This window comes from Clinocottus analis, unplaced genomic scaffold (genome assembly GCF_023055335.1).
Source record: "Clinocottus analis isolate CAN_PGR_092001 unplaced genomic scaffold, fCliAna1.0.p SCAF_15, whole genome shotgun sequence".
Taxonomy (NCBI): Eukaryota; Metazoa; Chordata; class Actinopteri; order Perciformes; family Cottidae; genus Clinocottus; species Clinocottus analis.
This window is the reverse complement of record NW_027175876.1, coordinates 4,669,352-4,696,345: the sequence shown is the minus strand read 5'-3', so window position 1 is coordinate 4,696,345 and position 26,994 is coordinate 4,669,352. Positions and strand designations below refer to the sequence as shown.

General features: G+C 41.6%; 4 protein-coding genes and 1 long non-coding RNA gene across 7 annotated transcripts; 3 read left to right on the top strand and 2 right to left on the bottom strand.

Moving 5' to 3' along the window:
• The first annotated feature begins 222 nt into the window (after positions 1 to 222).
• On the top strand, positions 223 to 4,929 carry baalcb (BAALC binder of MAP3K1 and KLF4 b). 2 transcript variants are annotated; one of them, XM_068576491.1, is made up of 5 exons: positions 223 to 323; positions 1,043 to 1,241; positions 1,905 to 2,125; positions 3,411 to 3,610; positions 4,052 to 4,929. In XM_068576491.1, the coding sequence occupies exons 3-5, from the start codon at positions 1,945 to 1,947 to the stop codon at positions 4,214 to 4,216; spliced, it is 546 nt and encodes a 181-aa protein (XP_068432592.1). In that variant the 5' UTR covers positions 223 to 323; positions 1,043 to 1,241; positions 1,905 to 1,944; the 3' UTR covers positions 4,217 to 4,929. The 2 variants fall into 2 exon arrangements, with proteins under 2 accessions (XP_068432592.1, XP_068432593.1); XM_068576492.1 differs by having other exon boundaries at positions 225 to 323; positions 1,071 to 1,241.
• Positions 4,930 to 4,950: 21 nt separating this feature from the next.
• On the bottom strand, positions 4,951 to 8,243 carry nme6 (NME/NM23 nucleoside diphosphate kinase 6). The gene is made up of 6 exons (XM_068576490.1): positions 8,031 to 8,243; positions 7,639 to 7,734; positions 6,715 to 6,817; positions 6,359 to 6,398; positions 5,475 to 5,635; positions 4,951 to 5,379 (listed from the first exon to the last, which is right to left on the bottom strand). Exons 2-6 carry the CDS (start codon positions 7,729 to 7,731, stop codon positions 5,228 to 5,230), a joined length of 549 nt encoding a protein of 182 aa, XP_068432591.1. The 5' UTR covers positions 7,732 to 7,734; positions 8,031 to 8,243; the 3' UTR covers positions 4,951 to 5,227.
• A 5,799-nt stretch (positions 8,244 to 14,042) lies between these two features.
• On the top strand, positions 14,043 to 16,436 carry LOC137786095 (uncharacterized). The gene is made up of 2 exons (XR_011077550.1): positions 14,043 to 14,757; positions 15,997 to 16,436. It is a non-coding gene; the product is annotated as an uncharacterized lncRNA (long non-coding RNA).
• Positions 16,437 to 17,879: 1,443 nt separating this feature from the next.
• Positions 17,880 to 23,257, top strand: eif2b4 (eukaryotic translation initiation factor 2B, subunit 4 delta). 2 transcript variants are annotated; one of them, XM_068577752.1, is made up of 13 exons: positions 17,880 to 17,949; positions 18,445 to 18,482; positions 18,577 to 18,763; positions 18,990 to 19,193; positions 19,289 to 19,371; positions 20,867 to 20,958; positions 21,057 to 21,171; positions 21,523 to 21,599; positions 21,710 to 21,812; positions 21,956 to 22,083; positions 22,309 to 22,486; positions 22,582 to 22,762; positions 22,921 to 23,257. In XM_068577752.1, the coding sequence occupies exons 1-13, from the start codon at positions 17,928 to 17,930 to the stop codon at positions 23,118 to 23,120; spliced, it is 1,608 nt and encodes a 535-aa protein (XP_068433853.1). In that variant the 5' UTR covers positions 17,880 to 17,927; the 3' UTR covers positions 23,121 to 23,257. The 2 variants fall into 2 exon arrangements, with proteins under 2 accessions (XP_068433853.1, XP_068433852.1); XM_068577751.1 differs by having other exon boundaries at positions 18,987 to 19,193.
• Positions 23,258 to 23,909: 652 nt separating this feature from the next.
• Positions 23,910 to 26,576, bottom strand: atraid (all-trans retinoic acid-induced differentiation factor). The gene is made up of 7 exons (XM_068577195.1): positions 26,484 to 26,576; positions 26,173 to 26,306; positions 25,761 to 25,829; positions 25,229 to 25,300; positions 25,025 to 25,146; positions 24,821 to 24,921; positions 23,910 to 24,720 (listed from the first exon to the last, which is right to left on the bottom strand). The coding sequence occupies exons 1-7, from the start codon at positions 26,574 to 26,576 to the stop codon at positions 24,616 to 24,618; spliced, it is 696 nt and encodes a 231-aa protein (XP_068433296.1). The 3' UTR covers positions 23,910 to 24,615.
• Positions 26,577 to 26,994: the final 418 nt, after the last annotated feature.

Here is a 26,994-nt window from a genome sequence, read left to right as displayed (position 1 = left end):
AAAAAGTGCAAGATAAGACAATGCAAGATAAGACAAGATAAAATGACACTAAGTGATCTAATAGTGCTTCACACTGACACGATTCATTTCTATCTTCGTGACAGGAGGCTGGATGATGACTGAGCATCCTGAAACCTCCTCCAGTGCGCGTGAGGGGACACGCGGAGCAGCGCGTCGTGCGCCGCAACGCGACGCGGCGCGGCGCGGCGCGGCGCAGCGCGGAGCGGAGGACTTTCATTTCTTGACAACATGTTACGCTTCTGGCCGCAGACGACGCGGAGCAGCAGCCGGGAGACAAACACAGGGAGCTTCTTCCATCACCAGTAAGCTGAGTCACGTTTCACTGAGCAGCGTTTGTGGCGAATTCAACGGGCGTTGCTCGCGTTTCTTTGTTGTTGTTGTTTTTTGGGTTTCTCATCGTTGCCGTTGAGAAACAAAGCTGTGCTGCTCGACTGGCTCGTATAGTATTCATTAGCTGTGCCTCTTCCATATGTCTGTTACCTCATTCCCTTTAATGGCTTTTTGTATTCCCTTATTCGAGCCTGTCGGGGTGGAGGATAATTCAATAAGGAGCCTTCAGTGATATAGTGATGTATAGGAGGCCTGGACAGCTATTCAGTATCAGTGCATCAATACAATTCCGACTTAATTTGCATTTAATTTAAGCGCAACTCGGCTCAGTGAAGCCGAATGCTGTATTGACCAGTCAGGTATACTGTACATCTGGTTGGTTGTTTAACAAGACGTATTGATTTACAGTGCAATCCAGAAATAATAGGCTTTCAGATAGATACATTTCTACAGCTTATAATAAACTACACCATGTATGACAGCAGCGCAACTCCTTGCAGAGCAATATAGCAGGCTACACACATCAAGGCCATACACCACACAAGTGTTGGTTACTCATCTCTAGTGGAGAGGAATATGTGTGTGAGGCAGAATGAAGCTTTAATTATAGTGGGCCAAAGTTGTCAAATAAAATGACTGAAGAAAATGTTCTAAAAAGACGCACCAGGATGCATTTTAACCAATTCTATAGTCTCCCTCTCTGTCTTCCTCTCTCACAGGTGACTATAGCTGCTTTGATGAAGAAGATGGTGCTTTCAGGGGCCGGTGGAGAACTGTAAACCAGATTGAGGGACAAGAGGGACCACTCGACCTACTCTTTGAAGGATAAAAGTCACTGGAGCCTGATCTTAAGAGGATGCTAGGTTTTCCCCACAGCTGTGTGCTGTGCTGTAAGTATAATGTGTTTGTGTTGCGGGACATTATCTGGTCAAAGGAACAGAATTGAAACAGCACAGTATGTATTTTAGGTATTTTAAGTAACTAATGATTATGTTCATCGTATCTGCCAGTTAATAGTTAAGATGCATTGTTTATATAGTAATTACAAAAAAAGGAAAACTCAATTTCCTGAAGTCTCTCAGAGAACTGAGCTGTAAAACGTGACTAAATACAATATTCATGAAGTTCTGTATGTGTGAATGTTGAAGACCCAAACCAAGAATTTGTGTATTTTGTTCTTAAGAGATCTAAATGACCCCTAACATAAGTATTGTCACTATATGGGATAAAACATTGTATGTTTTTAGGTACATATACATCATTTGCTCATCGTTTTGCATGAACTAATGTTTGCACATGCAGAGGACACGTAACATGTGAAGTATTTCAATGTCAGCAAAAGAACAAGAGATAAGTGATTAGTCGATTGTCCTTTTTTTCCTAATTTGACCAACTAATAGACGTATTTGTCTAATTGGTTTTGTGTTAGGTTAAAATAAATATAGTCATCACGTCTCTTTCTGTCTCGTGGGAAAACGGTTCAGTTCACTCAGTCAACATCACGGCTAATTAGAATCGAGTGTGAATGTGTTTTCCTTCTCTCCGGCCTGAAGAGAAGTCCAGCTGGAAGTGAGGCAGCCCTGAGGCTGAGCGATGGGCTGTGGGGGGAGCAGGACCGATGCCCTGGAGCCTCGATACCTGGAGAGCTGGACCAAAGAGACGGAGTCGACGTGGCTGACCAGCACAGACACCGACATCCCCCTGTCGTCCATCCAGAGCATCCCTTCCGATAGCTCGGAGGCCGGCTCCGCTTCTGAGAAAACAATCACCCCTGGTAAGAGGCATGAATTACGGTCGAGTGGACGGATTAATGAATGTGTAATGGGTTTCCTTGCAGGAACGGGCAGGAATTTAATAACTGCTGAACAAATAAACAATGCATTTATGGTTGTATGAATTAGGACTTAATTAGGTTCCCGCCACAGAGAACGGCGTATTTGCAATTTCAATCTCATGTTATCTCGTTTATATTCATCTTTCTTTTTACACGAGGTGTATGTCAGTTTCAATTAGCCGGGTTTTTTTATGGGGACCATTCTAAGGCGGTCTCACAACAAGCTTGGAGAACTCATTTTACTGGATTATCAATGAATGTCCGTTCTTTATGGCGACAGCATCAACGTTAAGTGTATGTTAGTCTATCTGCTTACATGGGCATTAAATAAATCCTCTATTTGTAACACCGTTTCCCTTTTGATTCAAACAAGCAGCCATCCTGCACACGGAAAATTAGACTGAAGAATTTTAAAAAAAACAGTTGCGGTGACCCTCGCGCATACATATGAGGGTTGTGTATGACACTAGGTTGTGTGGCAGACTACACATTCGGAAACTTTTGTTCTTTAAGGGTTCAGTTGGTCGGCGCAGCCATCCGAGAAACAGATGGATCCCACTATAATTTTACTGTTTTGTGGGTGTGTTGTCCTTTGAAGCCGACGGGGAAATGAATCCGCAAATGAACATAATGGGCGACATCAAAAGCCACTGTGCGGAGACGGGACTTGGCTCTCATGGCAACAGATACAGTGGTTAGTGAGTGCAAGTGGAGGAACCTTGATGTAATTGTGAAGACAAATTCTGTTTTCCATTCTGCAGATAGAAACAGACCCAGAATTGGCAAAATTAGTAGGAAAAACATCAGTTCCAGCATTAAATTATCTGCATTAGTTTGTAGATAATGTGGATAATCTCCGAGATAGGACACTTGATATTGTCACCGTAATTAATATAATGGGTGATTATCATAATCTCCCTTCGGCTATTTGGACACAATATGGTGTCTACATAACTACATTTCATGTTTTCCTGCTAAAATCACTTGTGTTGTGATTGATTAGAATGTCCCACCTTTCTTTACAGCGACTGTGTCTATATATACATTTTAAAACCATCTAAGCTCAAACATCTGTGAGCATCACTCATCTGTGAGTGACTCGTTGAAAGTCTTAACAGGAAGTCCATGTTGAAAGGTTACCCCCCCCCTCCCCCGTCCTCCCTCACCCACTCTCCCCATCTCCATCTCCATAACAAGACAAGGCTGAGGTTTTCTTCTGTTCCAGTTCCAGATTTCTTCGAGGACGGCCTCCCTCTCCCGGCTCAGGCTTACCTGAAGGTCTGCTCGGCCGTGTCTGAAGCCAGCCTGAACGACGTGACGCCCGGCAGCCCCCCTGCCACACTAGGCTCTCCACCCAAGGAGGCGGTGTTGCCGTCATCCGGCACCACGGTGCAGCGCAGAAGTGTTCTCCACACCGAAGAGATCGTAAGGCTCTTGTTGTTGTTATACATGAAGTTGTTAGCTGTGGGAGAGCTATTGTAGGGATGTGGAGGATCAGGTCATTGGTTTTTGTTGGTATGTTCTGCTCATATGTTGCAGTTAAAGCTGAAAAGTCAGAAAAAAAGGCAACTGTTTTGCCAGATGAATGATTGTATTGGTAATTTCTGAATTTCACCTTCGCAAATTTGAACTTTCGATGCTATTCTTTGAACAAAACATATATAATATAATCTGCAGATTGATCAATAATGAAAAAAATGTGCTTAAACACATGAACACCCTTAAGAACACAGCAGCTGATGTCCGCAGATGATCCGGTGCGCTTTTGAAAGAACAAGTAGCTCGATTGCTCGTGATGCCGCATTCTGCAGTCTCAACAAACTTAGCATTATATTTTAAAATGTCAATTTCATTCTTCGTCATCAGACAAAATGGCAGGACAATCGGATGTCGACCAAGCAAGTGACCATCACGGTGACGCAGAGCATCCATCAGGTGGACAAGAACGGGAAGGTGAAGAAGTCCCTCACCACCTACGAGGTCATGAAACCCGTGGAGAGCCTCAAACAGGTGGCCACGCAGAACGCCTGAGTGCGTGGGCTGGAGGGGGAGGAGAGGGGGTAATCTCAGATGACTGTGAAACAAGGAAACTGACTAAAGCACAAGGAGGAAGAGACTGAACTGTACAAGATCGATCGTCATATTGAAAACATGACTTTTCTAAAAAAAAAAGAGAAAAAACAGATCTAGTCCGACTAGTTCTTGATACTGTAAAATGTACGTATCTGGTGCCTGTTACAACAATGTCTTGCTAACTGTAGAACATGCTGACGTGTGAAACTGTAGGTTAGGCGGAGAAAATACAAAACCTGACATTTTACAGTCCATACAGTATCAGACCAAAAATAAATGAAGAATTTGCGCTTCATCATTTCTTGGCATGTGTCAAATTTCTCAAGTGACCTAGAATCTAAAAAGCCTTCTCATTGCTATTTTACGATGCTTTTGAGGGATAAATATACGCGTGAAGCTAGTATTACAGTATAATTTCGTATTATCGAATATCCACGAGCTACACGTATAGTTTTGTTATTTGACATTGATGCATACGCTGTAGTTGCTGCTGTGCTACAATCTAAATGGCTCAGGAAACTGAAATTGATTGTGACGATTGCACTATTTATGGTGACGCCTGGGAAGGAGTTTGGAACAAAAAATGTGAAACATAGTCTTTCTACGTGCTGTCGTTTTGTACAAAACAGTGTTACTTTTTCTTATCTAGTCGTTCGTGTTTTCTAATGACAATAAATACAAATAAAAAAACATTCATGGTCCTTCTTTTAAATAACTTCATAGGCTGTATCTCTGTCCATGTTCGAGGAAAAAAAAAGGTTTTACAGACAAAAACATGGCACATTGTGGTGACAAATAATGAACATGCACATTTCCGGGATCATCAAACATGAGACATTATATCTATAAAGCATGTGAAATTGTGGCATCTTCCTGGGAGAGTGCAATTTAGTACGAGCAATTGACTAACGCTTGCAGAGTTTCCGAGTGCCCCTCTGGGGACCAGAGACTGCAGCAGCAGCTCTGGGGTCAGTTTTGGGTTGAAAGCTCGTGAATCTGTTTTTGATGGTCGTAATGCATTTGTCCTGATCTAAACGATGGCTCCTCCTTCTCCATCCACTCCTCCGCACGGAAGTCCGGGAAGAAGAAACGGATTTCTCTTTGTGCCGACTCGACAGAATCTGGAGAGAATTGAGATTAAAAATGTGTTGACCTACACATGACACACTGAGGAGCCGTGCATATGTGAACACATGGCACTCAACATACTTCCTACCTGAGCCGTGAGTTGTGTTTCGCGTGTCTGTGAGTCCAAACTGAGCCCTGAGTGTCGTCGGCGAGTTGTATCTGGCTCGGAACACCTTGGTCGGTCCCATCAGTTCTCTCCAGTGGTGAATGGCGTCCTCTCTGGCCAGAAGGTAGGCTCGCATCGGACCACTTTGGGGAAGGAATAACAGCTGTTTGAGTCATCGTAAATCAGTCAAATATCATGCCGTGTCACCTGAAAGTCATTGTTAAACCGTATGCTTCTCTGTATGGATGCTGCAGGCATTAACATTTTAAACATTGGATGCTTCAACAGAGAGCCAAAAATGGGCCTTTCATACAAATCCAATCTATTCACTAAAGAGCCTCTTAGGAAGAGAGCGCCGCCATGAATACATATTCAGTTTATGGGTTTGAGCCGAACAACGGCGGCTGGAGCCGCTTCGATCCGGACTGGCTGACATGCCGAGCATTCCTCTGTCACTCGTGATAGCGTCCAGAGAAAGGTTGTTGTTGTGGCAACTACCGACTCAACGCTGCGAGGAGACCAAAATGACAACGTGATTACGAGCACCTTTCGCAATCCAGAGATCCACCTCGGAGCTCCTGTCAGCAGGCTACGTGGTTATTTTCAGACAAATTGCTCAAGGGCTGTTGTTGTCCGCTGATAACTGAAACTCCTGCTGTGAAGCTTCAGAAAATGATTCATCGGTGACTTGCTGAGATTGAAATTGGAGCAACATCAATTGACTTTGGCTTTTTGTGTGTCAGTCCTGTGCGTTATGTGCTGTGGGAATTTCTCCCGTTACAAATACATCAGACAGAACACACCATTTATCTAAAGTAATGTATTCAACTCTGTGGTTTGGGAAATGTACAAGTATGTTGGCTCACCTGGACATGAATTCAACAAGTCTTTGGTAGAAGAATCGCTCTAAGAAGCAAACGAGAGACAGTTATAAAAGAGCTTTAACACTTTTCAACTCAAAATAGCCTTAAAATTATTTAGATGTCGGACTTGGATGCAAAATCATTTTTTCGGTTATGTTTTTATCTCTCAGTGTGTTCTAGTAATACAATGAAGAATGAAGCACTTCTTTAACCCACAAAGAATACACACATATCACATATACAGCAGATATAATGTGTTTATAAAGTGGGCAGCTGGCTCAACCGTTAGCTCAGATCATGAGAGCAGCTTTTTTTTATTATTCCTTTGAAATACATTTGAACACAATGTCTCCACAAACCTGAATGTTCAGCATAAAACCTCTCTGAGTCCTGTCTCTTCCACACAAGATCTTTGCATTTAACAATTACAAAATTGTTGCTCAGGATTCTTTGGTGAAGAGCCTGAAAAAAGAAGAAGAGTTGTTTTACCTTGTTTTGCCACACTGTAGCGGATGATCACTAAACTATACATGAATATGTTTGGATGAAAACATACAGGGTACTGTGTGCAGATTCCATCCAAAATACAAAAGCTCAATATCCTCCCCTCTGTTAATAAGACGACAACAGATAGATCTAGTTTTTGGGGCAGCAAATGCAGCTTCTTCACTGTTTGGTTTGAAGTTACCGTACAGCTGGTTTACACCGTGTCAATGAAGAGCACACTGCCTCGGACTGTTTTATTTGACAGCGAAAACAATGAACGAATAAAAAGAGAAAGACACTTTGGTTTAGCAATCTAAAATCTTGTAGAATAATATAATAAGTTAGAGTAAGTCTAAATGTAATACTCGTCACACTTTATTTCAGTTTGTGAATTAAACTTGTGGAATTGTATGGAACATTTCTTTCAATTAGTTCAGTAAATGTATGTGTATATGCAATTCATCAAATAATTGGACAATATAGGTCATGTTTATATAACGTGTTTTGTTTATGTTTTGCTTTATGCTGTGTCCATATTTTTTGCCGAGTCTTGACTTTCTTTCAAAGAAAGATATATGAGATGTATTGTTCTATCCCTTGCAATATGATATACAACACACAGAGGTGAAACTATTTCCTGTTAATCTGATATCACTGAGGACTCACTTGACAACGTGACAACTCTTTTTGCAGCAGAGGATATGGATAAAACTGCTGAAGTAGTAGCAGATATGTTTGGAGACGGTCCAAAAGAGAATAAAGGATGCAGGACTCACGCACAGTGAGGTGGTGCTCACCTCTAAAATGACAGGATGAGCCACAGCATCTGGTTTGATAACCGCCAGGGTGAGCTGCAGCACTTTGGACAGGCGGGGAGCTGAAAGAAACATTGTCTACAGCAGAGACACAAATGTACGTTATAGATTATTAATCATATAGAATTACAATGTGTAAACCACAGTTATCTGCGGAGATTTAGCAGTAGCTTCACGGTGGATCCTGTAGCTTTAACGTCAATTGTTCACCATGAAACATCAAAATACAGCGAAAACGACACACACAGAGATGCAGTATTTTGTTTTTATTAAGCTGCTGCCAATAAACCTCCAGAACACTGAACTGTTCAAGCTCATACATATATCCATCATTACAAGATAGTTAAAGATAACGTCAACGTTAAGTTACCAACCTCTGTCCAAAATTACTGGTCAGTGTGAAGAGAGTATAGCAACGAGGGTCGCCATATTGGAGAATATACAAACTCTTATACAAATACTTTGATGTAAACTAAGTATCTAGTCGGCGTCTTCATGTACAAGTATTTTGTTTTAGGTTAATGTAACAACGTACGGGATTATATACGTTTTAGTTTTTCAACGAATGGTAAATATGCCGCGGTCAGTCCGCCTGATAATATTGTCCCCAGAAACTAGACCAGCACACAACGTTCCCATTGCGAGGGTGACACTAAATACGAACCAAAAAAATAAGCATTGTGAGTTAATTTGTAAAGAGAGAAATTTAAATTAAACTAACAGTAGTTGGAGAAATAAACTGTGTGACAACCAGAAGTATGTTTTACTTGAACTTCTGGGATTAAAATAACCTGTATGTTGTACATGTATAGGCCTGTGTTCATTGTGATTGATATTCTGGTGGATCAACAGGTTGACGCACACAAGACATTTTCATAAATTGTGTCATAAACTAGGCCAGTAAACTTGGGATGTTTGGTCCAACTCACAGTCTTTCGGACATAGTATGTAGTATGTATAGTAGTTTGATGAACTCTGAATCTTTTGAAAAAAGGAAACATTCATCTAATTTTCCTTTTCATATAAAATACAATACAATTACAGAATTGCATGTCCTGAAATTATCTTATTTGGGACTTTAAAGTGAAATTCTCTCAGAGCTTCAAAGTGGCACCCGAACAACGCAATCAGACCGTTCTGACAACAAAGACACAGTTTACAACATAGAACTGTTTGTGTTATAGTTTCAGGGTAGACTATGGTTGGACCATTGATGTAGTAGCTGATCTCTGAGGAGAGACAGGGACATGACAGCTACGAGCAGGGAATGTCATCAATGTGGGAGATCAGACATACAGTATGAGTTACAAACACGGAGCACATTACAGCAATGCAAAATGGCCACACCCTTGAAAAAAAGGAGTGTGTATGTGAGGTCGTTTGACATTCAGAGAGAATAGGAGGGAAGAAAGGGGGATGGATGTCCCACATAGGTTTCTCCCACCTGCCCATGCCATGTGACTTAGGGTGACACCACAGCTGTTACCGCCCATGAGGGGCACGGAGAAGACGAGAGGAGGCGTTGGGTGGGTGAGGAGTTGAATGAATATAGCATGAAAACCTATACGCTTACGTACAAACTTTGTACAACTTTACACTGCGTTATTATATGTTATGTGTATACATTCATTGTCCAATGAGTATCACTGGTGGAGGTACTCCAGTCTTTGAGTGAAAGTATCAATACCACATTGTGAAAATGTCAAAAGTAAAAGTCCTGCTGTCAAAATTCTACTTACGTTACATGTTCGTAAAAATATGAAAAGGAAAAATACTGGCTTGGTAGACAATAGGTTATTGTGATTATTGTTTCATAATAAATTCCATATACTGATGCATGCGTGTGTAAGTAGTATTTTATTTTACCTTTATTAAAGGTAAAATATTACTTAATTTTAGCTGGTCGAGGGCTAGTTTTCATGACTTTGCGGTTACATTGTTTACCAATCCAGGGGTCAGGCCCCTCCAGGGGTCACAAGATGAATCTTAGAGGTTGTGAAGTGATTAATAATCGAAGCAGAAAAAAGAGTTTTTCATGTTTTGGACTTCTCTCGAATCTTAAGTTTTTGGGTAACTTTTGTGAACAGTTATTCAAATAAAAATGTGAGGAGTTTAAAGGGTTAATGTATCTGCAGACAAAACCGTTCATTCTTTTAAAGAGGACGAACAGGTTTGAGGATGGAACAGAGACCACCGTTGATCCCTGCTGACACTTGCTTCAAACATCCTCAGCTGGGTGGCTGATTCAGCTGATCCCCCCCTGCTCCCTGCCCACCATAAACCTCATCTCTTGTTTTATGTCTGTGTCACCGCTGCTGCTGCTGCTGCTGCTGCTGCTGCTGCTGCTTCTACTGCTGCTGCCTCTCCTGCAGTTGTCGTTTCCTTTTGGTGGGAGACGGGCAGCTGACTGACGACCCCCATCGGCACTTAGTGTCTACAGGCTGCTCCACATTCATTCATTCAGCAGGAGTCCCTAAAGGATCATGTGTACAATATGTTCCATGTAGTACAAGGGATAACTTGTAGAAAAGTTGGAGTTCCATGATGTATATGTGTGTGTATATGTTGATAATGTAAAAGAGTGGAAGTAATAATAGTTTCAAAGTTTCAAACTGTTTTAAAGTTGATCTTGAAACAGCACTGACAGGCCCATTACTGAATACATCCGTATTAGGTAACGCTTACTTTTACTGCTCTCATACTTTCCTAAAACTAGACATAACAAAGTTATAGGGAGGTCATTGGAACATGATGTGTATGTTTGGCCTTCATCACCAAAAGTCATAAATCCACAACATCTCATAAAGTCACTGCATCTAACACAACTACACGGAATATTCCTTTACTCTTCCATGCTAAGAAATGATGAGGCAATCCTTTTTATCGTCTATTCGTATCTGTGATCATGAAGATATTCAGTTTGCCACACATGCTTTTTACTGCTTGCATGCATATGTATATGAATGTATCCATATCATGAAACATGCCACTATTCTGCCTCTGTTTGCACTTAAACCTTTATTATGTCTTGTTAATAAGTAATGTTAACGTCAAACTTCTTTGTATATATTATTATTGACGAGAGTTCAGTTTCCACTAAGACATTTATAAAGAAATTCCCAGTATTTTAAATACATTACAGTATCTCTCTCTCTCTCTCTCTCTCTCTCTCTCTCTCTCTCTCTCTCTCTCTCTCTCTCTCTCTCTCTCTCTCTCTCTCTTCTCTCTTAAAAATAAGTTTACCTTATCTGTGAGAAAATACCACATGTGTACCCTGGTGTACACTGATCAACCACAATGCAGCTCACCTGTCGCCCGGTCACTCAGAGGCTGCCTTACCATTACGACAGGGCCTCTTGAAGGGGGACACGGGCTCCAGTGTGACACCCGCACTCCTTTCATGTCCTAATTGTTTGGCTGGTGAGAAAGGTCAGGGATGTGTTTCCTGTCAGAACATCTTTGGGGGCTTCAGTAACAGATCAGAGCCTAATTAGGGCGCCATAGCTCAAGAAATCTATATGAAAAAAAAAACCTAAATGTAATCAAGGGATACCGATTTTTGTTCAACTGCACGGCCAATGTGGAGATGTGTTTTAGGTTGTAACCAAACAGCTTGAATCTCAAAGATAGAATAAGTTGCTTTTGCAGTCCCCCATTCTAAAATCGAATGAACTCATAGCATCTGTCTCAATATTAAATATGGGGAATGAGTTGCCTTCACCTCTCCATCACCTGTTCTTTCTTCTAGCCTAAATGCCGGTGACCTTTGACCTTTCCGCTCCATTGCTTTACCACTCGGGACCAGGCTCCCTGCAACAGCTGTGTCAACCTCAGCCCCGGCAACTGTTGTGCCCAGGGAAGGACAGAGAGTGGCAATAATGTCAGACTACGTCATGAAACCAAGCAGTTCACTTTAACATGTTGGTTTCTCATTGAAGCGTTGTTATCCTTTACCACTTTTAAATGTGAGGTTTTACTTCATCATACAGTGGAAGTTTCTTCTCCCTTATGCGTTACATGCAGCATATTTTTGGTCTTTGCTCGAGTTACCTCTCACACAATTTTAGTTTGTATTCATTGTAGCACCCACTTTACAAATGAAGACATTATTTGTGAGCTCAAGCCCACTCTCTAACAATCTCAAAACATATGATCCAGACCTTCACCATACAATCGAGACATCAAAAAACAAACATTGAGTCAGACAGGAGCTGTTGTGTAATAGGTGAATTCAGTCAAATTGTCAAACTGTTCACCTCCCACAGGGAGTTTCCTCCAAAGAACAGGGGTAATCTGCCAGGTTGTCCCTTCTTGTGCACATGCAGGACCTGATCTGGTGTCAGCTGCCAGTTTATTTATACCAATAGAAATGTTGAGGAAACTGCTCTGGGGTTAGTCAGTCTAACTCCTATTTGCTGTCCCGAGGGAAATTATTTCCTCCTGCCAAGAAAAGTGTGTTGTGACCTCCCCAGAAGCAGTGGGACATTGGCAACGGGGTAGATGGGTATGACAGAGGGGAACAAAGTGATTAGCAAACGGGGGCCCCGCTATGTGAACACGGGTTAAAAATAACCTCCCTGACCCAATTTGAAGATAACATGCAGCACAACCGCTGAACCCCTGTGCTGTCTTCTTCCCAGTCTGACTTGATTGTTCTTAAAAAAGGAACTACGAACTTTTAAAGTCGTGAAATCTCAACGTTGAATCTCATTTGAGCTTTACGTGAGCATGTTTTGTGAGAGTTTTCATGGGACTCATAAGATCTATAAATGGTCACCAGACGGATGATCGGAACGCAAATAAATGAATCGGAAGAGGGGTTGACAGAAGAAGAAGAAAAAAGAATCACAGAGTAAAATGAGATCCTGTATTCATGATGCATGACGCATGATGAAAGAGAAGCAGATGATGTCGATGAGATGAACTGTTTGTCGGCTTATGAGCCAGCTTGTACTTGACAGTGATCAGCTGTTCTGTGAAGAGGAACAGCAGGATTATGATTTGTGTCTTAACCATTGTGTCCGGTGCGAGCGATCAAGAATCCACTCAACAACAGAGGTCATCGGATATTCCTAGCGACCAAATATATATCTGGCAAGGCCTTGGTGCATAGCGGACATTAGTGGAAATGTTGCATTTGTGATACACCCTGGCTTTGGGCCATGGGAAATATTGAACAACTGTCGAATTTAGACAACGTCCTGTGGCCGAGAAAAAAAAAAAACGGGAGCTACAAAGATGCGACGGAGTTGCTATTTGTGGACGGCGAGTGTCTCGAAAATAGCGAGAGTTTTAAGTTTCAATGTAAGCCCCCCTCTCTTAGCTGGAGCTTTCTGTGAATGAGGCGCGGAGTCCTATCACACCCAACCCCAGCGCTGATTTTAGAACACAGGTGTTGACCTTAGTGGAGCGGCTTGTGCTTGCAGTAGAGGAAAATGAACCCCTGAGCTCGGCCTGTTTGCCTCTGCAGTAATGGTATAATCGCTGTAGGGTCACACAGATGCTTCGAAACAGTCTTATAAGGATGTACGGGCTCTACATGATCACTGAGAAGAAAATCTGATACCTGTACAGCTGAAAGGTTCATAATGCTTGACGAAATGTTGGGTTTTTTTAACAATTTTTTTCGATTTTCCCCCTTCCTGCTTATATTACATTCAGTGTTGTTTTGTGAGTGTCATGGCGGCAGGATGGTCACCTTGTGGCCACCGGAGAATTTATTGCTTGTTTTTATGGAGCCACAAGAGCACCCATATAACCGAGTCGCACTCCTCACATGTCATTGGCTGTGCTTCATTAACGGAGGCTTAGGTTACAGCGTATCAAAGGATTCACCACATTTGGTTGACCGTGAGGCCGGCCGATGTGTCACAAAGGTCACCATCTCAAGACGGCGTGTCATCAAATAAAAATCGTGAGAGGGTTTTCTAAATACTTTGACGACAGTCGCTTTTTTCCCCGACGCTCCGAACGAGACAATGAAACGAGGGAGAAGCAAGGAAACCATGAAACTCAACCTTGGCTTCAGCTGTGACTTGTGGCCTGCTGTAACCGCTGTTCTGACTGTACCCCCAAACCCAATAAAACACGCCCATTGTACAGTTGCTTCCTTGTTTCTCTGCGGGTTTTTTTCTCCAAAAAGGAGCCATTGACATTGGGTGTAAAATAGAGGCTGTGGTGGGGTGGGGGGGCCTCGGGAGGGGGGGCTGAACAGAGGAACGGCAGGGGTGTAGGGTGTCTCGAGCCCAGCGCGAACAGCTGAGAGGTGTGATTTCACAGGCTGGCTCCCCCCTGTCAGGGCCCTGATTGGGCCGGACAGGAGGCGCAGGAGAGGCCCGGGCTTCTAAAGGACACCAACAGGTGGGAGGCCGCTTTGGAGGGGGGCGCTCCTGCGCGGGATAGAAAAGGCCGATCTGCAAGGCCTGTTGAGGGCACAATCCACCGGGTCAGATATGGAGGAGGACGGCTGATCGCAGGATAGCTGAGGCGAAGTGAGGAGGAGGGCAGGATGAAGTGGGGAAAGCAGGAGGGTAGTCTGAGATGAGTTTGGGGCTTTGAAGGGTGTAATGGGCGGCAGAATAAGGTTGGTTTTAGAGGTTGGTAGTGTGTTTTTGGTCACAGTGTTCCTTTTTTAATCGCCGCTTTTTGACCAACAACGTGTTGTAGGTACCTTGTCTTAAAACGTAAAAAGGTTCATATTTGACGTTAACAAATGAGCAATACAGTGATGTTCTTTTGGTCACACATAAGTCTTCCAGATTCAGACACTGCAGACTTTTTTTTTGTCTCATAGTTTCTTGGCTTTACAGGCATCAAACCAGTTGTCAGATGTTTTCTGTAAGTTTTACGACAGATGCAACACAGAGCCTGACACCTCTGCCAGGTGAGAGGAAGCTGAGGTGTAATACAGGAAAGGACCAGGACATTCTCATCACATAGAAGAAGGGCTTTCCAATGGCCATTTGGTTTGGAGCTGGTTGACACAGCAGCGGTTAGTTTATCAAGAAAGTCGCCACAAGACAAGTGTAGGAGAAGCTTATTGAACCCAATGTGGCATCAAGCTGCTCAGCACAGAAAACCACAAGAGGAGACTCAGTGAAGGTGAGTAAAACACATTTTCAATGGATGTCAAATAGGATTCCTTTTGACGTTTTGACTTAAAGGGACTTTATCGCACAGTTGTTGAGATCAACATGACTTGGCATGGCACAATGTTTAGGAAAGAGGACAAATTGGTGACCTTGGTGTGCTGGAAGTCAGAATTTGCCTCGCCCTCCAGAGTTATTTATCTCAAGGGATTTAAGCATCATTGCATTGGCATGACCCATCAAAGAGCTGCTTTAGCTGGTATTTAGCCATATTAGTACGTATAGTCAGGGACAAACCATGTAGTTCTTTATTTATTTCTTTTATTATCAGAAGGTTCTACTTTTTGCTTGTATTAGACAATACCAGTAGGGAAATGAATCACCTTCAACAGCAAATTTCCCCTTCTGTCAAACTAAACTTTGAATTTCTGTGGCGCAGATGCTCGTGTCTCTTTCGCCCCATCCTTCCTGCTCGCTCTGTCACAGTTAACCGTTCTTAAGCCGGTTGTTCCAGCTACGCTGCCACTGTGACTATGAAAGGGTGCTTTGTGTCCGAGGAGCGGTGGATCCAGTTGTTGCCCCTTGCGAGGACATGCTTCCTTATATACCCATATTTATTCACCACTTATGGAATGTAAGGAAGTGTGTGGTTTCAAGGGGTCTTGCGCACCAACCACACTGGGAAGAAGAGACACACCGGTTCAATTTCTTGCCTATTTTTTGAATTGAACGACGGTTATAAAAGACGCAGCTTCGTTCAGCATGATTGTCTGAGTGCGCCTTTGTCTGTTTTATGAGGTGGGAGGAGGGGCGTCTGAGTTCATAAGCATGTGTGGCAGGACAACAGGTGAAAGGTCTTTTCCCTTCTCCTTTAGCACAGGCACATGCACAGTTAGTATTACCCTCAGTGATCGGGTCTCAGGGACTTCTTGAAAAATTCCTGCCCTTCCCCAACGGCTGACAGGGAGGATTGACAGACCACAGCTGTCACCTATTATAGCAACCGCAGGACTCTCAAAAAAAGAAGAGGGGAGGGAGGGCAGAGAAGTGGCGCTGACACTGAGATTGAAGGTTTGCTCCTGCCGGCTGGATTTGGAAGGAACTAGGCCGATGTCACCGGCTGTCAGGGTTCTCAAACCCCTAAATAGGAACGATGTGCTTGATTCCATGGTGACACGTGTTTCTGTGTTGTAGATATGTGTCAGTACAGACTCAGTGATGACATTATTTTCCTCTCTCTGTGTTTCATCAGGTAAGGCCGAAGAGGACGTGACCGCCTGACCGCTCGCAGATGACGTCCACCTTGTTATTTCCTCTTTTTCTCCTCCCTCGTTTCCTTCTTTTTCTATGTCCTCTACTCCGGTAACCTTCCCTCTCCTCCCTCCTCACCGCATGCCCCGTCCCGCCCTCGCTCGCTCTGCCTCTCGCAGCTGAAGCAACACGCCTTGCTGTGGCTGGTCAAACGGAACCAAGTCAGGTGTTTCTGTGAGGTTTGGTCCCCTTCAACCAGCTACTGCGTCGTGAATTCAGTCAGCGTGGAATCAAAGACACAGTGGCGTTGTGGTGTGTGCTGCATACTTTAGGTGGTAGTCTACTGACAATGATAGATCATTTTCTTTAGTCATTTGGTGTTGTTTGTTTCCTGTGTGGCAATGGATGTTAGAAAAAGCAAATAAAAGATTGATGACAACATACTGTGGTGAATTAAACTTCTTCTCAGTGTCTAAAGTTTCAAAAACATTTCATACAGATTCATCAGTTTTTCTCCATGCCTTTGTAAACTGTATGTGTGCAGAGTTTTTTTCTTTCTCTTTTTTGATTGTTTTTGACAGTGGTATAACATGTGTAATGTGTAAAACTATGTACAGTTAAAGTCTGATAAAAACATGTTTTTATTGCACAACCAAATGCACAATAGGTGAATTATACAGAATGAGCAATACATTATTCAGCAAAAAACACCTCCACCAAAAGTCAAACTTTACCTGTTTAATAGTAATAATAATAATAATAATAATAATAATAATAATAATAATAATAATAATAATAATAATAATAATAATAATAATAATGTTATGATGACTTTTGTCCACCTTCTTTTCCGTTCATGGGATTATTTTGTGAGATGATTAGATTTTCCTTCAGTATATAAAAAAGGTAAAAGAACAAAATGAATTTGAAAGTGCTCTAAATGAAAGTGCCCAATTTGTAAAAGATAATTTGCTTCACAAACAAGTAAACAAACAAAACATTGAATAATCACTTGTCTAATAAATGCTGGCTATAGCTATTGCAGCATAAAGCCTTTTTCAGATAAACTCATTACATAAAGGTGATGTAGGGAGTTAGACAACAAATCCATACACTACAAAATGTAATTATCTGTCTTGAATCCCCAAACGTTCATTTTTTTTTTATTCATGTGTGATTCTATTTATTTATTTACTTATTTTTAACTCATGTCAAATTAAGCCTCACTTCAGAGACTGACAATGCACTGTGAGTTTATAACAGATGACATTGAATGCCTCCATGATCCCCACTATGATATGAATCATGTTAAGTGAGGTTTTGTGTTTTTGGTGATAATAGTACAGGAATTGTGCAAGCCAACAACAAAGTAGGTATCTTTTTAAAGGAGCAAGATCATAAAAATGTACCAACTGAATTGAAACTACATTTTCATGTTAGGTATTACATCATGTCTAAAGGTACCCCATGCTTGCATTTTTTCAAAGAAATAAAAAAAAAATCATGATGATTCGTAGGCTATGCTGTAGTTGATTTTATAAAATATATTATCGAGATAAAAGAGTATGAGTTGCGTAGACAGTTTCAATCAACTATGTATGATGATGTGTAAAAATAGCATAAATCATCCATCTATATATATATATATATATATATATATATATATATATATATATATATATATATATATATATATATATATATATATATATATATATATATGACGTATATATATATGGATGCTGCCGCCTGAGCTGTAATATACAAGTGAACTTGAAACATTTACAATACATTTAATTAAATTATTTTACAGAAAAACGCCTCTCATAATACAAGTGAGAGCAGCGTTACGTTTGGCCACTAGGGGGCAATATAGGTTTCCCGAGGCGGTAGTTTCTGCAGCAGCAGAGGAAGTTAAGCAGCATCGTAAACATGGCTGACAGTGGAGTGACAGGTGAGTTCGGGAGTGTGTAACAGCCGGACTTTATAACGGTTCACAGGTATTTTGATAACTTAACGGTGCGACGAAATGTCTCGCGCGTGTCGTCCGTGTTTTGTGGTCTTCGTGTTCGGCTCGGAGCAAAGTTAACTCCCCCTGCGCTCGTGCTGCTAACTTTAGCTTTGCAAGCGGTGCCGTTGCGCTACCAGGAGGCAGTCGCGTTATTGCATCATTTTTCTTTCTCCATGTTGTGGATTTTAAACCAATTTGAATGACTAAAATCTGTCTGTTTCAAGTCGTCGCCGTTCTGTGCGGATGACGGAAGCCGACCAGTCCTGTGACTGTTTTTTTGTCAGCGTGACGCCAACCTAGCAGGTTAAATGGCTTACTGTAGAGACCTACCAGCATCTTCCAGAACTGAAGGACTGGAAGCTAGTTAACTGAAGGCTGCTCCTGTCCGTACAGACCTGAATGTAATAATAATGTAACCAGCCGTTGGTTGTTTTACAGATGGGCTTTGCGATCCAGGGGACATCGAACGAGCAAAGGTTGGTGTGCTCTTGGATTGTGCCACAGTCTCTGGCATCAGGCTGCCTATTGGGCTTGACTGTAATGTCTTTGTTGAACATGTTTGCTCAACAGACCGAAGGCAAAGAGCTGACCAAAGAGGAGAAGCAGCGGCTGAGGAAAGAGAAGAAACATCAGAAGAAAAGCAAAGAGAAAAAAGATGACTCTGCTTCACATGAAGATGAAAAAAAGAAGAAGAAAAAGAAAGAAGAGAAGCCTGTCGGTCCTGCTTCCCAGCCTCCAACACAGCCTTCACAGAAAGGTGCGCACTGCACCGATGGGTGCTGTGGTTGAATGCATGGACACGTGTCACATGAAGCACATTTGTATTAATTTGGCAAATTGCAATGCAGTGAGCATCAATTTCTAGCAGGATGAGAGTGGGTTGAGTCTGTGATATTTGTCAATGAAAAGTTCTCTCTAACTGTGATTCATTACTGTAATTAATCTTTACCCCTCGCTGTGTCTCACTCAAACTCCTTCAGTAGCGCCCACTCCTGCACCGGTCCTTGTGCCTGCCTCTGAAACTCCTGCCCCTGCAGATAAGCCAGCTAAGAGTAAAGCGGACCTGAAAGCAGAGAGGAGAGCTCGGCAAGAGTCTGAGAGGGCCTCAAAACAGGGCAAGAAGGGGGACGTGGGGCAGCCGGCCCCCACGGGCAAACCCAAAGCAGCGCCCAGTGAGCTGCAGCCAGGTACTGTAGTAGCCAGTAGGCCAGCAGAAGCGGTGGCCATCTCAAATTATACATCATGCACTGTGGAGGTAGTCACACTTTCTATGTGTTTTCAGTGGTGAAGAGGCTCCCAGAACACGTCCAAGTGGACAACCCGGACGTTTTAAAGAAACTGGCAAAGAAATTGGAACGACAACAGGTTAGCTGCTTTATGTGTGACCTTTTAAAAATGTTGAATCTTGAAATCATGCTTGGTCTGATTCAGCACAGCGTGCCTTGACATAATGAGCCGCACAAATTAGGAGCACCCTTTTGTAGATGCATTTTTTTCCTGTTGAATCTTAAGCACTAAACTTACTTTATACATTCATTGTAAATATGTAAAATAGGGAAAAAGAGACTGAATTAGTTAATTGAATTGTTTATCACGTGCCAATCTCATTGAAAAGAACCAACATTAATTAGAAATTGCATGAATCTTGGTTGTTTTAATCAGATACCTGTTGCAAATAACATACTATATAATGTACCAGCGCTGCACATTTCTCTGACACTTACAAGCATGAGCATGCGTTTTTTTTTTTTAAGTACTAACTTTTGAATCCTGCTCCTCTGATGACTATATTTCACAGTTGACCATATGAATGGTCTCAGATCAAATTTGAAAGTTCATCCCTGATCAGGTTACCTGCCCTGTTCTGCAGAGTTGAACCCTATTTCCATGCAGACTTTCTTGGACATAGTTTCTCATATGCCGTTTGAAAACATAGCACTAAAATCTCACTGCTTAAAGTAACGACATTCTTATGAATATAGATAGAGGTGAATATTCCATTTAAGTTTTCACTATAAATACATTATTATTATAAAACATAATTGATTTCAAAATGACATACAATTTCCCTGGCCATGCATCTATGGCAGAGTGATTAAGCTCCCATTAAAGATTTTTGTTACAGATTTTCTAATCTTAGTGTATTTTCATCAAGGACAGTTCACGATACGTCACCAACAATCCTAAAATGTGTTAAATCGCAGTTTGTGTTAATCGTGTTTTGTCGATCGCTGCAGCCTCACATAACCGCGACTTATAACTGCATGTGATCATACCTAACATTTCTTTCAGACACCAGGGTGCAATGCAGCTACAAATGTCAAGGTCTGACTTTCTCAAATATAAATGTGTGGCATTGACATTCGTCTAGTTTTGTTTGCTAACCTGTAATTGTTATCGTACTCCGGCACCACTCTGTAATTGGAAAAGTTGAGGATGCCACTTCCTTGTTTGGTCCTTTGAGACAGAGGTGGTGTGTCGGTTGCATGTCTTCGTTTTGAGCAGTATTCAATGTATAGTTCTCTTCTTTGTGTGATTACCGACGACACTGAGGTGCGCAGCTCTGTGGTTGCAATCCATACTGCTCTGTTTGTATTTGGAGAGTATTTACAACAAAATCTTTCTTAATAAAAAGTGGGTTTCCTGTACAACAAGTCTCACTAAATTGACTGTGAGAGTAGCCTTTGATTCGTAATACAAGACACTTCTATTGGAACGTTTGTTTCTGCTTGTGGTCCATTGAATCTCACTGGTTATTTACGTCTATGCTGTGGTGTGACTGTGTTAACGTTATGATGTTAGTTTTAACCACTGAATCACTGGGATTGATGGCAGTGGGCTCTAATCTGCTTCATTTCAGATCCCACTCCGGTTGGACTACGGCTACAAAGTCAGCCTTTTTTCTCATCTCCACCAGTACAGTCGCAAAGCCCCTCTAACACAGCAACTAGGGTAAAATGATAGTGTATCATATAGTACAGGAGGTTATTCATGTAGTGCCAATAATTTGTCCTAATTTCTTAAGATCTTAAATTTTTTGTCTTTTGCAGCATTCCCTCCACAGTGATCCATCCTGCGATCGTTCGCCTGGGTCTCCAGTACTCACAGGGCATTGTGGCTGGATCCAACGCTCGCTCTGTCGCCCTGCTGCATGCCTTCAAACAGGTACAAAGCCCTCTTTGGTCTGACTGCACCACCAGCCCATTGTCCTTTTAGACGACACTGCAACAAAGCACATTTGTTGAGTTTCTGTTTGTAATCAAGTATAATGAAAATGCAAGCTGTAGGCTCTCCTGAAAGACTTAAATGTTATTGCAATGTTGTTGTTGCTAGTTCATACTCCTTCATGCTAGGTCAAGCCAGCAATACAGTCCCGTATGCAGCTTTTCAAGCGATGCAGTTTAGCTCCTGGCGGTCCATCCAGCAATGCAGCTTAACAACACTTATTTAAAATTGTGGCTAGATTTAAAGTCAACAAACTAAAGCAATGTTTGTTTTTTTACCTCTCCCGTTCAGGTAATAAGAGACTATGCTACGCCTCCAAATGAGGAGCTATCTAGAGACTTGGTCAACAAGCTGAAACCTTATATCAGGTACAAAGGATTGTTTCAATTGTACAATTCTCCTAATGTGTCATTCTATGAAAATTACATTTGACTGTTCAACACATAACATTGTCTCTTCTGTCTCATTTTCCTTGCAGTTTTTTGAATCAATGTCGCCCTCTGTCAGCCAGCATGGGTAATGCAATCAAATACATCAAGAAAGAGATCTCCAATATTCCTAGTCAATGCAAAGAAGAAGAGGTTATTGTCACACTTTTTTTCTGACCAGAGATCATAAACATAACGTGCTGTATATTTCATATACACAATAGACTTAATATTACCTGTAATATACAGTTTCCATCTCTTCCCCATTCATGAACTCTCTCTTTCTTTCTGTTTAGGCCAAGAGCAAACTGCTGAGCTGTATCGAGTGCTACATTAATGAGAAGATCGTCCTTGCTGCTAAAGCTATTGCCAAGTACTCCATAGAAAAGATCAGTGATGGAGATGTCATCCTAGTTTATGGATGGTAAGCCTCTTAAAGCTGACATGCAAAGAAAAACTTTTTTTTTAAACGTCATGAAGGTGTGTTTTTAGTTACACCTGTAGAACCTGCCCAGTTCAAGAAATGCACTCCAGACCTACTTTCCAACCATGTAACACTCTTCCCCTTTCTGGTCTCTCCTATGAAACTCCCACCGTCCTTCCACATTCTCTCACATGCACCACCATGTCTACTTCCATCTCTTCTCAGCTCGTCGCTGGTCAATCACATCCTGTGCAAGGCCTTTGAGAAGAACAGGAAGTTCCGCGTGATCGTGGTGGACAGCAGGCCCCGACTGGAGGGCCGAGAGGCCCTGAGGCGCCTCGTCCAGAGAGGCATCAGCTGCACCTACGTCCTTATCTCTGCCGTCTCCTACATTCTTCCAGAGGTATATTTACACAAAGAGTAGCCAAAGCGAAACAAATAATTCCCGTTTTCTTCATGCGATTGTCATAATAATGCCTCGATCTGGGATGTCCATAGGTATCCAAGGTGTTCCTCGGTGCTCACGCGCTGCTGGCCAACGGTTACGTCATGTCTCGCGTGGGGACGTCGCAGATAGCTCTGGTGGCCAAAGCCTTTAACGTGCCTGTGCTGGTGTGTTGTGAGACCTACAAGTTCTGTGAGAGGGTGCAGACGGATTCCTTCGTGTCCAATGAACTAGGTATGGGGAAAAAATAAATAATCAGCCGGCTTGTTGGGATTGTTGAAATGTTCCATATATATTGTTGAAGTGCGGCTTTTTGCTCGAGTTTGACCTGTGTATCGATTTTTAAATTCCTTTCAAACATTATCGAATGAATCTTCACTTGTGCTTTCCAGATGATCCGGATGACCTCATTGTGACCCGTAAAGGGAAGACCCAGCTCGAGCACTGGCAGGAAGTGCCCTCACTCGGCCTGCTCAACCTGGTGTACGACGTGACGCCGCCTGACTTCGTGGACTTAGTCATCACAGATCTGGGAATGATCCCGTGCACCTCGGTGCCTGTGGTGCTTAGAGTCAAAAATGTGGACCAGTGAACAACCTCGTGCTCTCATCAGTCTGAGTCCAGAGTCTGTTTCTCTGCGTTTCTTTTGATGGGGGAGTTTGACTGCTTGCACACAACACAAAATATCATGCTTTAAGCATGCAATAAATATATATCTGAAATGGCAAAGGCTTTTTTTTAAACAGAGTCCATGTGTGTTTTTATGGGATAATTAGAGAGATGTGTTTCCCTGGAGGTGAGGAGGGTAGTTCTGTCTTTTAAGACTGGGTAAAGGCAAGATGTTTTATTAGATCCATGTTGTGACTATTCCTTTACAACTGCAGATTTAATAGCCCGTATTTAGTGCAGAACAATTCCACTGTGGTTCACAACACGCACTCATTGCATTTTAAACGAGCCAGAAAAGGCTTCCTAATTACACTCGGAGCTGCAGTACATTATCTCTGAAGATTTTATGCAAGCCATGAAATTCTTGAATAGTTTAAAGACCGGATCAATTTAAAAACAATGAAGTTCTAAACCAGATAGTTTTTTTTTTTAGCGAAGACTGTCAGATTATTTGTCCACAGTCAACACATGGTGCTCATCTGCTTCCAATCTCATTTTGACCCAAATTGTCTTAAACACAGAGAAAATAAGTTTAATTTTCAGTCGCCATTTATTATTTAGTGCACTAGTTGATATTTTGTTTGTCTATTTATATATTGAACAAACCTGGACTGCTAGTCATGGTATGATTGGAGAATCAAGTCCTTAAAGGATGTTCAAATACTTGTATGTGCATGATGTCATGGTGGTAACTCAAGCAAAGCAACTCTATTGTTTTAAATCTTTTATTAGAACCCTGAATAAAAAGGGGAACTCAGTTGTTTCACGTTGGAGTACAAACACTCAAGATGTGGCCACAGCATGACAGCAAACATACTTGAGTCCTTTAGTTGAACTCAATTTCCCTTTTCTTGAATATAACTTCATACAGAAAATCTTTATTTCGACGGTTCACATCACGATTAGTCGATACCCTAACCCAGTGGATCCAACTTAGTTTTTACTCTGAGTAAAGTACACATTCATCATGAAGTAAACAATTCTACGGATGTCCTCAAATGTGCAGAAGGACACGTAGTTCAATTGCCTCGACTCACACATTCAGTGCATGTTTGGCACAATTAACAGCAACCAGATCCTCAGAAATTTCTGCCACACAACCACTGTGTTTATATCTTATGTCAGTTTACTACATTTAAAAAATAGAATAAAATGGTAACAGTGGTATTATTGCCAAATATTTTAAAACTTAGAGAAACCTGTTTAAATGCATAATTGCTCTAAAATTGCACTGATTAGATAAAAGAAGAAGAAAAAAAGTAAAATGCCAGTTTTTAAAATGTACCTCAATAAAATAGTAAAAATAAAACAATGTTTAAAAGAAGCCTGAGGTCACCTCAGACTGAGTGTCAGCATATTCCCTTTCAGTCTCAGCTCAGTAGATCATTGCAGGTAAAGAAGTCGATTGCCGTTCAGCGTCACGGGTACTTGGCCTTGCGTCTCTGCGTGAGCCACAGTAGGGAGGAAATCCCAACCGTAAACGCACAAAGAGACCCGAACACCAGGAGAAAAGGGAAATCCCCCTATTGACAATGGAAGTAAAGACATAACTTTAAATAAGGAAAAGATTCACCAACTTTAAACTTAGTAATGAAATGCGTGACACGGCCGATTGAATCAAACCTGTCGAAGACACTTGTATCCGTGAAAGTTGTCCGCACAGCTGCACGCATAGAAGCTGGGGCCGTAGGCGGCACAGAGGGAGTTCTCTGGGCAGTAAATGGCTGTTAATAATTACGAGACGAACGGTTGTCAAGTATGAGCAGAAGGCTACTGCACTTTCAGATCCCCTGTGTCACAATGGAAGGGTTTCAGATGGGAACTTACACAGCTGTCCAGTCTGGTTGCACATATCTTTCTGGCCTTCACAAATGCGATTTCCCTCTTTGACCTCCACTTTTTCCCAAGAAGTGTTGCCCCCTGGACAATCTATGTCTGGTGGCAAAAACCTACAGACACAAAACGATGAATAAAAATGCTTTTTACACAGAAGCAGTTGTTAAAGTTCAGTTTTTTCAAGAGAATACTTACATGCGATTTAACTCGGTAAATCCTTGAAATGCCGTGTCGCTGACGTTGACAATGGGATTAAGTGAGAGGTCTCTTAAAAAACAAAAGTTTAAAAAAGTTAAAAACAACTAATGTTTCCTCAAGGATACTAATAATAAATATGACATGTTTAAATATTCCTTATATCTGAAGTGCTCTTATGTTGTGTACTGTGAGTTTCATCTAAATTTGCCTCTTTTTCCTCTTCTAAGAATAATTCTCAGCTCAGAGTAGTTGAAATGTTTAGGTCCTGTAAGTAGGAGGTAATGTTTGTATTTGCTGTTAGGAATAGAAACTTTATTCACTCCTACAGCTGAGAAATTTAACACTAAACACATGCCACGTACGTCTCCTGAGTGCAACAGTGCAAAAGTTTCCAACAATCTATAATGGGGAGTCAACATGTTCATGTTTGCCTTTAAAATAACCTCAGAGTCACTAAGGCACAGTCTTCGTTTATTTTGCTTGTACACTATAATGAGTGGTATGTAAAAATGCATGAAACTGTACATACATCATTATTGCTGTTGATGCTCCATGAAGGACGTCCACGTGAGTTAGTGAACAATTGGACAGATCCAACCTGATACAAAAAAAAACATAAAACTTGTAAATGATCATAATTTTAATTGAAAAAACGTTATGGCGGCACACATTGTTGTTGCAAAACAAATTGGTATACAAACAAGTACAGCTAGGAATATATAAAGATACAATAACTAAATATAAATCGAGGAGAAATTTACTTCGAGTTTTTTGCCTCGTAACTTTTTTACATATTCATTCATACTAGTGTTCTGTAATGTTAAATAGTTACTATGTGTTTTACTTTTACCCCATCTTGTTATCCACAAGCGATTTATCAAGGTGTACTTAAACATGTTCTCGTTTTTCGATAGACAATGAAGGCAACGTTGAAGTCCTACCCAATGATGTGTTCAGTGTCGCCTATGTTGTTATGCTTCAAGCAGCAGCGTCCGTCTATCCGACCAGCGGACGAGAAGCAAAACTGGCCCACTGTGGTGCCATTTAGGACTACACCGCTGCAGAGCTCACATACCTGCGATAACAAAGCATTACGAAGTGGGGAAAAGGTTGTAAACAACAATATATGGAGTCATCCCCTCGCTGGCACCTGAAGCTAACTCGCAGAAGATCCACCAAAACTCGTTGTTTGTGTCATGCACTTATTTGTCGTAAAGACCACAGCTTATATATTGCCAAATACAAGTCTTACCTGCAGTTGTTTTAGTTGGTAACTTGCGTAAAAACATGAATTCAAGATAAAAACAAGCACTATAGGTTTGAGCTGGGTGCACCCAGCTTTCATTTTCGTCGACTGAAGTCATATGACTCCGCTGTAGCGGACACGTGACAGGAAGCTGGTCCAACACTACAAGTCTAACAAAATGCTGCGCTGCTATTACGCATGCAATCAATTTAAAGCATTTATGGTATCTGATTATGCAGTAAATAATTAGCGTGAACACACAGACTAAGCATCTGGCTTGTCTATTTCTGCATACAAAAATAATAAATAACTGATTTAGCAGCAGAATGAAAAACCCTTATTTTAACGTTTTAATGCAATTAATGGATTCTTCATGTTAAATCTTCAATGCATTTGTGCATTTTTTGTCATTTATAATCTACTTATGATGTAAGACCACGAGTCAAAGTAGCTTGTAACATTACAGACCTATTTCATTAAATTTCTAGAACTGTTGACAAAATCTAGACGCATTTTT

Bases quoted from the DNA above. Each gene is read 5' to 3' on its own strand.
- baalcb (XM_068576491.1), top strand. From the start codon at position 1,945: ATGGGCTGTGGGGGGAGCAGGACCGATGCCCTGGAGCCTCGATACCTG. The intron at 2,126-3,410 runs GTAAGAGGCATG...CTTCTGTTCCAG, and splicing joins TGAGAAAACAATCACCCCTG to TTCCAGATTTCTTCGAGGAC. The intron at 3,611-4,051 runs GTAAGGCTCTTG...CTTCGTCATCAG, and splicing joins TTCTCCACACCGAAGAGATC to ACAAAATGGCAGGACAATCG.
- nme6 (XM_068576490.1), bottom strand. From the start codon at position 7,731: ATGTTTCTTTCAGCTCCCCGCCTGTCCAAAGTGCTGCAGCTCACCCTG. The intron at 6,818-7,638 runs GTGAGCACCACC...TTCTTTTTTCAG, and splicing joins CTCATCCTGTCATTTTAGAG to GCTCTTCACCAAAGAATCCT. The intron at 5,636-6,358 runs GTGAGCCAACAT...CCTTCCCCAAAG, and splicing joins CTTGTTGAATTCATGTCCAG to TGGTCCGATGCGAGCCTACC.
- eif2b4 (XM_068577751.1), top strand. From the start codon at position 17,928: ATGGCTGACAGTGGAGTGACAG. The intron at 19,372-20,866 runs GTTAGCTGCTTT...GCTTCATTTCAG, and splicing joins AGAAATTGGAACGACAACAG to ATCCCACTCCGGTTGGACTA. The intron at 21,813-21,955 runs GTTATTGTCACA...CTTTCTGTTTAG, and splicing joins GTCAATGCAAAGAAGAAGAG to GCCAAGAGCAAACTGCTGAG.
- atraid (XM_068577195.1), bottom strand. From the start codon at position 26,576: ATGAAAGCTGGGTGCACCCAGCTCAAACCTATAGTGCTTGTTTTTATC. The intron at 25,830-26,172 runs GTAGGACTTCAA...TTTTTGTATCAG, and splicing joins GACACTGAACACATCATTGG to GTTGGATCTGTCCAATTGTT. The intron at 24,922-25,024 runs GTAAGTTCCCAT...AATTATTAACAG, and splicing joins CAACCAGACTGGACAGCTGT to CCATTTACTGCCCAGAGAAC.